At 34.9% G+C, this 10,771-nt stretch overlaps 1 protein-coding gene across 1 annotated transcript; it reads right to left on the bottom strand.

Moving 5' to 3' along the window:
- Positions 1-2,292: 2,292 nt before the first annotated feature.
- Positions 2,293-3,585, bottom strand: LOC140183488 (putative F-box/kelch-repeat protein At4g22430). Its single transcript, XM_072231936.1, has one exon. It carries the CDS (start codon positions 3,583-3,585, stop codon positions 2,293-2,295), a length of 1,293 nt encoding a protein of 430 aa, XP_072088037.1.
- Between the last annotated feature and the right edge of the window lie 7,186 nt (positions 3,586-10,771).

Genomic DNA, 10,771 nt, shown 5'->3' with positions numbered 1-10,771 from the left:
AAGGAATCTTTTTCTTCTTCCCCACTATGTCCTTAATCTCTTCTCCAACCTCAGCCATCACAGCACTCCATAATCCAAGGTCATAGAATACAAGAAGTTTTAAATTCAAAATAATTCATAAACATAAAATTACTCCATTGTCAGTCAACTCAAAGGGATCTATGGGCATGTAATTAGATTAAAGGTGATATGAGTCATCTGATCTTAGTTTGAGAATGCTTAAAGAAAGGGTTAAATACTTTTTTCGTCCCTAAGGTTTGGAGGGAAAATCAAATTCGTCCCAGCCCTTTTTTATTATTAAAATTATCCTCAACATTACAAAACGTTATAAAATCATCCTTTTGTCCATAAATAATATTTTTTGAATAATTTTATCCTTAAATAAAAATAAAAAATATTAAAAATAAAATAAACCACCCCACCCCACCCCACCCCCACCCCTCCCCCACCCCTCCCACCTAAAATGAACAGACAAACAAAAAAAAGTACTCAAAGTGCACCCTCATGAGCAATGCCTTCAAGGTCTTCAACTACTCTACCGATCTTGATAAGAATGTCTTCGCCTACAATGCTGTCATTGCTGGATTTGTTAGGAATGGGCTTTCCCTTGATGGCTTCTTGATTTACAAGCGAATGCGCCATCTGGGTGTCACTCCGGATAAGTACACATTCCGTGTGTGATCAAAGCCTGTGTGGAGGATTTGGCGGTTAAGAAGATTCATGGATTGTTGTTTAGGTTTGGATTCGAGTTAGATGTGTTTGTGGGGAGTGCCGTGGTTAATACTTATATGAAATTTGGGTTGGTGATGGATGCACATGAGGTGTTTGAGGAATTGCCTGTTAGAGATTTGGTATTTTGGAACTCAATGCTCAATGGGTATGTATTTGGTGGTGACTTCGAATATGTTTCCAAATATGTTGTATTGGATGAATCTACTGTCGTGGCTCAGCGTCGCCAGAATATTCTCCACACCCGTGGGCGCTGCCGGCTGCTGGTGCTACTATTGATGGTCTAATTCCATGTGACAAAAGAATGCCTCCCTCCCCTGAGTTGATTTATTAAATATAGTTATGTATATTGTTGCTGCATTCTTTACTTTGTTGTTATTGTTGATTTGGGTGGAGACTGGAGAGAGTGGAGTAGGGAGGAGGCTGAGATAAACAGTGGAGTGAGGAGGTTAAGCGAGAAAGATGATGATAAAGGGTATTTGAGTTGATGTTGTCATTGTTGGTGTTGTTTGGATGAAGGCGTGGTGTTGCAATGGGTTCAAATTAAAGAGTGGTATGGTAGTGGTGATAACTGATGATGCAGGGGATTAATGGTGAGGATGGGGAGATTTTTTTCGTTTAAGGAAAAATTTGTCCAAAAAATGTTATTTATGGACAAAAGGATGATTTTATAACGTTTTGTAACGTTAAGGTTCATTTTAATAACAAAAAAAGGTCGGGGACGAATTTGATTTTCATCTCGAACCTTAAGGACGAAAAAAATACTTAACCCTTAAAGAAATTATATCTTGTATACTTATTAATAGTAAAATTCTTCACTTAGTTCAGGTTTGGACGTAGGCAAAAGGCAGAACCAATATACATCTTGTTATTCATTCTCTCAACATACTTTATTTCTTTATTCATTTATCTTTTTATTTTGATTAGTTACTCATATGCCTTAGAACCTTTTCAAAATGTTTTTGAAATAGTTAAACACTTCAGAAGATATTTTCTCAAGATTATTATATATACTACTTTCCGTTGTTCACAAATCAAACAACTTTAATTTTACTAAATTTCAGTTTTCATAAAAGAATATCAAAGTACAATTCAACTTTTTTTTAGTATACATCTAGCGATTTTAGTTTAGGATATGTGATATGGATATTATTTTAATATCATGTTTAATTTAGCTCATGGGTTTTACTATAAAAATGGCTCGATTAGAGGATTTGGTATTTTTTTTTTTTCGTAACTAACATGTAAATTCTATTTTATTGCATTTAGTTTAACAAGTTTTTTAATGGGTTTGTTGTCTAAGCTAAGCTTTTAAACATGCCAAGTTAGAAAATAATTACAAAAGCCTCTATCCAAAGGCAGCATCATGATTATTCTACATTCACATAAACAACAAATATCTAAAACTTCATTAACATGATATTTAACATAGTATTTACAATCATAAATTAATGAAATCCCATATTTTGTATGTAACAAACCTTAAACGATCTCAAATCATGCACCATCAAAAAAAGAAAAAAAAAGGAAAATAATGGAATATGGAGCTATATATGATTGCTCTCAGAGAAAAGAAGAAATTGTGGTTGGCCACCAAGGAAGTACAACTGGAGTAATAGGCAAAAATCCCAAAGAGAGGCCACCATATTTTGATGCCTTGAATTCCTGAGTTAGTAGATTACAACAAATAATATGATCGCCAAATTCCAAAAATATGGTACCTTTAACATATGGATGGAAGGCGAGGATTCTGCTACTTCCCCTAACATGTTCTCTTTCTATGGCTTGTAACTTGTCAAAAATTGATCCGATAATATCAGGAATATAAAACTCATGCACTATTTGCCATTCTTGATGAGAATCTAACTCCCAAACTCTACCACTATAAGGACGAATGTTAGCATTGTTAGAACGTGAAATTGGAAACTCGGATAATTGTAAACGTCCACAACAAACACCAACACACCCTCTATATGCTTCACCAAATTCACTAGGATGATCAATCACAGAAGCAACTTGTTCATTTTTGTAAGGATTGTATATAAGAATCTTCCTTCCACTTGTGAAGTATAACACCCCATCATGTGCAACACACGATGATGTAAGAGAAAACCCACAAGAAAATCCTTTTGGGCATAACAAAACATGTTCATTCCATTTTCCGGTTTCAGAAGAAAAAACCTCAACGTTGAAAGTAGTTTTTGTGTTAGAAAAAGCAGGAATGTTCACAACCCTAAATAGGCGTTTTGGAGCAACAATAGACACTTTGTCTTCTTCAATATGATAATAAGGATCGCAGGTGAATCCCACAAGAACACCATTGGGATCGCAATTACTTGGAGCACAAGGTAGCTCTATTGATTCTTTGGTGAGTGGGTTGCAAACATAGTATATACATTTGTGATATCGGCGTGGGTTTCCACATAAGAGCAGGCCATTACAACAACCGAAAACACACTTCAATATGGATCTCAGTTGAACCTCATTGGTGGGGTTGAATTTTGAGCCTAAAAAATTTAAGGATAAATTCTTTTCAGAAGACCCAAATTGTAAGGAGGGTACATTTGATGTTATAACAAGTGCATTGTATGGTTTTAGGATGTAGCTATGTTGATCTATGTCTTTCTCTTGACATTGCAAATTTTGGAGAAGTCTATGTTGGTGAGTAAGATATATAAAATGAAAGTTAAGATCAGAAATTATTGCACACCAATGCTTTGAGACACTCTTGCATGTGAAGAGAGATTTGCAAGAAAGCCTGCAAAATATTTCGATGAGTGAATCATTTAGAAGATTATTGATGGTGGTGTAAGATTTTGAGATAGTATTTGATGGTGGTGAAACGGTGGTACACATAGATAGCGTCCGAGGAAGAAATTAGAGGAATTCTAAGGAATGCATGCTCAACTATATGTTGATTATGATTTAGACTTGGTATTGTAAACCTTATAATTATTGACCACAAGTCAAACTTTTTTTGGATGCTACTTTATAGGGGAAACAATGGTTTTAAAAAGTTTTTTTTTTTTCCCCAAAAGAGTAACCAGAAGCATTTTCTATTTTTAAGGTATAGTTTAGTAAAATTTTTTATCTAAAATCGTTAAAGAAATTTCGTACTAAATTTGCAAAGAATATTATGTTGACTTAATTATATTTAGATGAGATTTTAGTGATTTCAGACCCTATTCAATAAAAGATGTCAATATAGATTGATACAATATCTATCTTATAAAAAGTTTAATATATTTAATCTTTTCTTGAGAAAGGGAGAGAGAATGAAAATAAAATAGAGAAAAAAAAATTGTACTTCCTTTCCGGTTACTTGAAATAAAAGAGGAAGGAAATGAAAATATTCTTTCTCTTCCGAAACTAAAATATGAAGAAAAATAATAAAATCATATTGAATTGTTATTCAATCCTTTTTACTTCAATAAAGAGATAGAAAAATAGAAGAGAGAGAAATGAGCGAAAACATGAAAAGCTGTCACTATATGAAAATTCTAAGTTTATATGAATTGCATTAAAATATTTGTTTCCATGTTTTACGCACAACACTATATCTTTTGGACTCTAGAAACCAATTATACAAGAATGAACAAGACTAAGAAGAAATTTAAATATGCAACACCTATACATATATACACACATTATACACATCGATAGCAAATTCAAGAGTAGTTTGTTTTCAAATTTTGAAAAAAGAGATTCTACAAGTTAAATTTGATATATAATTAAAAGATAAATTATTATTTCTACCCATAAAAATTTAGAAGATTAACAAACTTAATTATAAATAAACGAAACTTTGTACTCATAAAAAATAAAAAAAATGTTATTTTTACTTCCTTAAAATTTTAGATATTGATAAATTTACATATGAATAAAATTAACTTTTAGATACTTTTATCACAAAAAAATTATATTTTTAAGTATAAAATTAATTTTACTCATTTATGGTTAAATTTATCAATATTTTAATATTTTATGATTAGAAATAATAGTTAATCCTATAAAAAAATTAAAAACTAATTTAAATTACAGTTATATTATATATATATATATATATATATATATATATATATATATATATATTAAAAATCAGACATCAACTAGTCACCATATATTAAAAATAAAAAATACATGTTTAGCATTTCATAAATTTCTATTATTATACTTTTGTAAACAAATTTAATTACTAATTTATTGTAAATTTGATTATTCTACTTGACAAGTTTGATTATTTGATTAAAAAATATGTGAATTAACAAGTATAAATATACATAAATACATAACGATTAATTTGATAATTGATTTTTAGTATACATATAATATTTTTATAATAATTAAAATTTACTCTTCTCAATAACATTTAAAAATGGCTGAAAATTAATTTGATAATATTTTAAATGTTTAAAAATAATAAATATATATCAATGTAAAAAGTAATTTTTGAGTTCAAAAAGTCTAATTCAAAATATATATCCAATTGCTTGTGGTCTTGTGGATGTGAGGATATCCACCATGCCCGACAAAAAAATGGTACAGTTGCATGGGTCTCATTTCCACTTGCTATTTATTATTTATTAAATTAAATTTCGTTATCATATTTGATTGTTAGGTCTATTAGTTATGAATCACAACCGTTTTTAGTTCATATAAATAAAATAAATTCAACCTACTTCACTACTTGTTTGAATAAATAGGAAAGAATAGAGAAGCAAGATAGATTCTTGTAAGTTTTTCTTTCAATTTATCTTTACAAAATTTGATCTCACGTCATAAAAGGCTTAAGTGAAACTAAGAAATAATATGTGAGAAAAAATTATATATGGTGTAAAATTACAATTTGCAAGATCAATCGACAAATTATAGTATGGCACAACACCTTAAAATATTAGCTTGTATATTTTTCTTTTCAATAATCTCACCTTATAAATGATTACCTAATGTTGTTACTTTCTCCTTTCCAAAAAATAGTACTGTTCCGTTCCAACTTGATCGAGGTGTCTGACTCTCTTTTTAACTGTTCGGCTCTGGGAGAGCTATACGTCGTTTAAGGAGAGTTGTGGCAGACATCGGTGATGTGAAATACGGCGACTCCAATGCTCAAGTTAAAAAGAAAGTATCAAAAAATTAATACGTATAAGAGAATGAAAGTGTGTTTGTGACCTGACTTTACTGAGTTATTTAGCTTGTTAAATAGTTGAACAAAGTGTGTAGCTTTCATTTGTTCCGATTATTTTGGCTAGGAGATGGGTGCCATTATGGATGACGTTTTTGTGTTCTCGGCAAAATCGTGATTGGGTTTTTCATGTATATCGTTACCAAAATATTTGGTCGGTTTTGATTGTTGATATTGTTGCCGAATTTATAGGGTACACGTCATAGCCCCCAAGCTTGTCTGGACTTTGTAAAAGCGACGGACAAGCTTTTAACTCGCTTATTGTATTTTCCCGCGTGTTTTGGCTTGGTTCTTTTTTTGTGGTCTTGGGCCTTCTATGGGTTGTAAATGTTTGAAAAATAACGAGGAATCCAGAAAGGAGTGAGAGGAATGCAGGAGGTTTTCTGCCTTATGCCTCGTGTCATAATTAATGTTTTCTCTCCTCGTTTGGAATTTCGAGGCTGTTAAGCGATTATTACCCATGATGTTTAGTGGGCTTGTAATAATAATAGGCGGTTTTTTGGAATTTGACATTTTGTTCTTTCAAATTCTTCTTCCCAGTTTGAAAGCAATATGACTTTGAAAGGTTAGTTCTTTTCTGCTAAGGTATTTTTGTTTTCTGTGTTCGTAAATGGCGAGAGAAAAAGAAAAGCAAAAAACCATTGAAGAGAAGAAGGATAACCCGTATCATTGGGTGCATGATGACGTGAGGACTCGTTCCTCGTCGTATATCGGTCTCGAGTCGATGTGTGAGCTTAACGGTTTGCAGGTTGTGAAGGAGGGTTCGGGTACAGTCGTTGAGCTTCTTCATTGCTCTGGCGAGGATAGGGTTTATGAGAGGAGAGAAGATTGACAGTATTTTTACTTTTACACTCCTTGCCTTACTGAACTACGTGTTAAATTTCCTTTTTCTTCCTTCAAATGCGATGTGCTGACTTAATTAAACTGTGCGCCTTCACAGTTGCATCCCAATTCTTGGGCATTTCTTCGTGCTTTCTAGTGTTTGATAGATTTCCTTTGCTTTCCATGTTCTCTGTCTTTGTTTTTCTCGTTGTTTTGGTCAAAAGGGGTTCAAAAAGGGTTATAGGTTTGTTTGAGTAGATTTCCCGGGCGTTCTCTTTTTCTATTATATAAGTCTTCTTTTAAGAACTTTAAATCGATGTTCGTTAAAGTTTGGTCAATAGAGTATGAGTACCCTATTTGGTTGACGAGCTTATAGAGAGGTTCCCCTTATATTGGTATTCTGAGCCGATCCAAGTTCTTGAGGCTACTGAGCAAACTGAGGAAGAGGATTTCTTGTTAGATTTTTTAGTTGAGAGTTTTGCTTATGGGGAGTGTTTATCTATTCCTGAAGTTCTTTGTTTTCTTGATTCTGGTGATAGTGAGGGTTTGAAAACCTACATAGGTAATGCTTATCTGTTTCTTTTCGCTGTTATTTGTTTATTTTATCGGATTTTCTTTTGTGTGTTCTGCAGGTGGGCGAGTACCTCTTCTCGATCCTTCGCATTTCCAGTCTTTTCTGAAAAAAAAAGAAGGAAAAAGTTATTGGTGTCTCTGAGACCGTGAAGGAAGGCGGTAGAGATACTGCTCAGTCCGCTGCTCAGCCGGCTTCCTCTTTCAAGAGGAAGAGGGATGATATTGACAAGTCCCTAGAGGTCATCTCTGAAGGTGACAAAGAAGCTACTGGTGTTGGTAAATCTGCCTTTAATAGGCAGAAAAGGCTGCATGGCTTTATCCCAGGTACAAGTTCTCATTCGTTGTGGAGTGATCATTTTCGTTTGCCGAGCTTTCTGATAGGGTATCTCAATACCCTGGTGACATGCTCTTGACTCGTCGGATTGGAGTGGAGGGTTTGGGGAAGTTTATTCAAGTTAGTATATTCTGCTTAGTTCTTTTCCTTTTTCAGTTTGTTTTGTTTCATGTCTTGGACTTACGTAGTGGACGTTTTGTAGATTGTTACTTTGCGGCTGATGTGTGCTGGTTGGACGACTGAACTTATTGGTGCTGAGCAGCAGGTGGCTGTAGATAAGATTGTTGATTTGGAGAAGTCTTATAAGGAGAGAATTGCTGAGCTAGAGAGGTCGTCGAAAGAAAAAGATGATGCTATTGTCAATGCTACGGCAAAAATGAAATAATCTGAGGAGGAAGTTGTTCATTTGCGGGATCAGATTTGGTTGCTGCAGGCTGAGATTAAAGAAAGTGATGTTGCTAAGGGTCATCTCACCTCAATGGTTCATGATCTTGAGGAGGATGGGATGGAGATGTTCTCCTCTGGTTTTGACCGTGCTGTTAGTCAAATTGCTGTGTTAGCCCCCGAGTTTGACTGTGGCCGACTTGATGTGACCAAGATAGTGATCGGCGGGAAGCTAGTGGTGGATGGGACTGTGGAGGATCATGATGAGAATGTTTCTCCTTCCTGACTTATGTATTTTCTTTGTTTGTTTAGATAGGTTTGTCGTCCTTTTGGTGGATTGTGATAACTCTTTTCTTGTGCTGACCATGTTTTGGTCAGTTTGACAGTTAGATATTTTGACAACATATGTGGTTATGATTGCCTGTTTTGACGTTTTTGTTTTAGTATGTAGAACAGCAGAAATAGGAATAGATCGGTTAAAATAAGAATAGATCGGTTAAAATAGGAATAGATCGGTTATTCACATTTCATTGTCTATATTTGGAAATTTGATAATTTGGGCGTCCGGCCTCATTAAAACCCTCCTTAGGTAAAACCCTTCTTTTGAGGAGAAAACCTCTAAGGGGGAAAAAGAGTATCTTCATTCGCGTGTTGTACAGTTTATGATCTATATAATTTTAATGAAAATACATTCCAATGTCCTGATAATGGGTCGGCTTGTAACGTTTAGAGTTAGTAAGCCCCCATTTCGAGTACCCTTGCAACCCGAAATGGTCCTTCCCAATTTGCAGCGAGTTTGCCGTGTGATGGAGGTCGTCTTGCTTCTTCCGTTCTTCTGAGGACTAAGTCTCCCTCGTGTTATAGCTCCATAGTATTTCTGGGATCAATTCCGTCCATTCTCCTTTCACATCATTGAGCTTTTTTCTCATTGCCTGCAATATTACTCGGTTAGCAGCTTCGACCTGCTCATTGGTTTGTGGGTGTTCGACCGAGCTAAAATGATGTTGTATGTTAAAACTTTTCAAAAATGATGCAAGTTTGTTATCCGTAAATTGTCTACCATTATCCGATATTATTTCTTTTGGTATTTTGAATCGGCATATAATGTTTTTCCATATAAAAGATCGAACCTTCTCAGCCGTTATTCTTGCTAGTGGTTGTACTTCTATCCATTTTGAAAAATAATCTATTGAAACCAAAAGAAATTTTACCTGACCCGGTGCTATTGGAAATGGGCCGAGGATATTGAGCCCCCATCTGTAGAAGGGCCAGCTTACCTCCATACTGTGCATTACCTCGGCGGGCTTCATAGAGACAACGGCATATTTTTTATAGTTGTCGCAGGTTTTGACTTCTGTTATGCAATCCCTCTTCATGGTCGGCTAGTAGTATCCTGTTCGGATAATTTTTGTTGCAAGAGCTTGTCCTCCTATATGGTTTCCACATAGGCCCTCATGGACCTCATTCATTACTTCATTTGCTTCGTCTTTATTGAGGCATTTTAGTAATTGGTGTGAAAAATCACGCCTGTACAGTTCTCCTGCTATGGTTGTATAAAGACTTGCTTTTCACCTAAAGTTTTGAGGGTTAGTCTCATTGTTAGGCATGATTCCTGCATTAATATATTCAAGAAAAGGCATTCTCCAGTCATTTGTGTGAGTAGGGTTTATCATGCATATTGATTCTATGCTAGGCTTTTCTAGTGTAAGCTGTGATAGTGCCGAAGTGTGCGTGGTTGCTCTAGTGACGGCGAGCTTAGATAATATATCCGCCCTAGTGTTGTTGTCTCTATGACCATGTGATATAATAAATTTATCAAGTTTTGAAATAAGATCCTTTGCTACGAGCCAATATCGCTCTAACACAGGATCTTTTACCTGGAATTCTCCCTTAATTTAATTTGTTGAACCACTAAGAGGGAGTTACAATATACTACCAGGCTTTTTACTTGGAAACTGAGGGCGAGCTTGAGACCTGCTATGAGCGCCTCGTATTCGTCTTGGTTATTACTTGATGAGAAGTTGAATTGAAGTGACTGCTCGGCCATTACTGTTTCTTCTTCCCTTAGCACTATCCCGGCTCCGCTTCCTTTTCAATTTGATGCACCATCTACTTGTAATTCCCAAGTCTACTCGTAGTGATGTTCGTCGGGTGTGAGTTTGAAAATGAAGTCCACCAGGATCTGTGACTTCAAAGTTGGTATGGATTGAAACTGAATATATCAAACTCAAAAAGTTTGATGGACCACTTGGTCAATTGTCCTGCTAGTTTTGGTTTGGTTAGTATTTGCCTTAGTGGTTGGTCCGTCCTTACAATTATTGTGTGGCTCTGGAAATAGTGCCTTAGTCTCCTTGCTATTGTTATTAGTGCTAAGGCTAGTTGTTCTATTTTGGGGTATCTTCTTTCTGTTGGTTGCATAACTCTGCTGACGAAGTATACTGGCCTTTGTGTTTTCCCTGCCTCAGTGACAAGAACCAAGCTTATAGAGTAATTGGAAAAAAATAAATATAAGTATAAAGGTTTACCGATTTCTGGTCTTTGCAGTACTGATGGTGAAGACAGGATGGCTTTAAGTTCGGTGAAAGCCATCTCGCATTCCTTTGTCCACTCAAATTTTTTATTTTTTGATATCATCTAGAAAAAGTGGTATGATCGGTTTGATATTGCTGGCAAAAATCGCGACAAGGCGGCTATTCTCCCTACTAGTTGTTGTACCTCCTTTATTGTTTTCGGACTTGCCATGTTAA

Source organism: Arachis hypogaea, chromosome 3, assembly GCF_003086295.3.
Source record: "Arachis hypogaea cultivar Tifrunner chromosome 3, arahy.Tifrunner.gnm2.J5K5, whole genome shotgun sequence".
In the NCBI taxonomy this organism is placed as follows: Eukaryota; Viridiplantae; Streptophyta; class Magnoliopsida; order Fabales; family Fabaceae; genus Arachis; species Arachis hypogaea.
The sequence above is the reverse complement of the archived record's forward strand: the minus strand, read 5'-3'. Positions and strand labels throughout refer to the sequence as shown.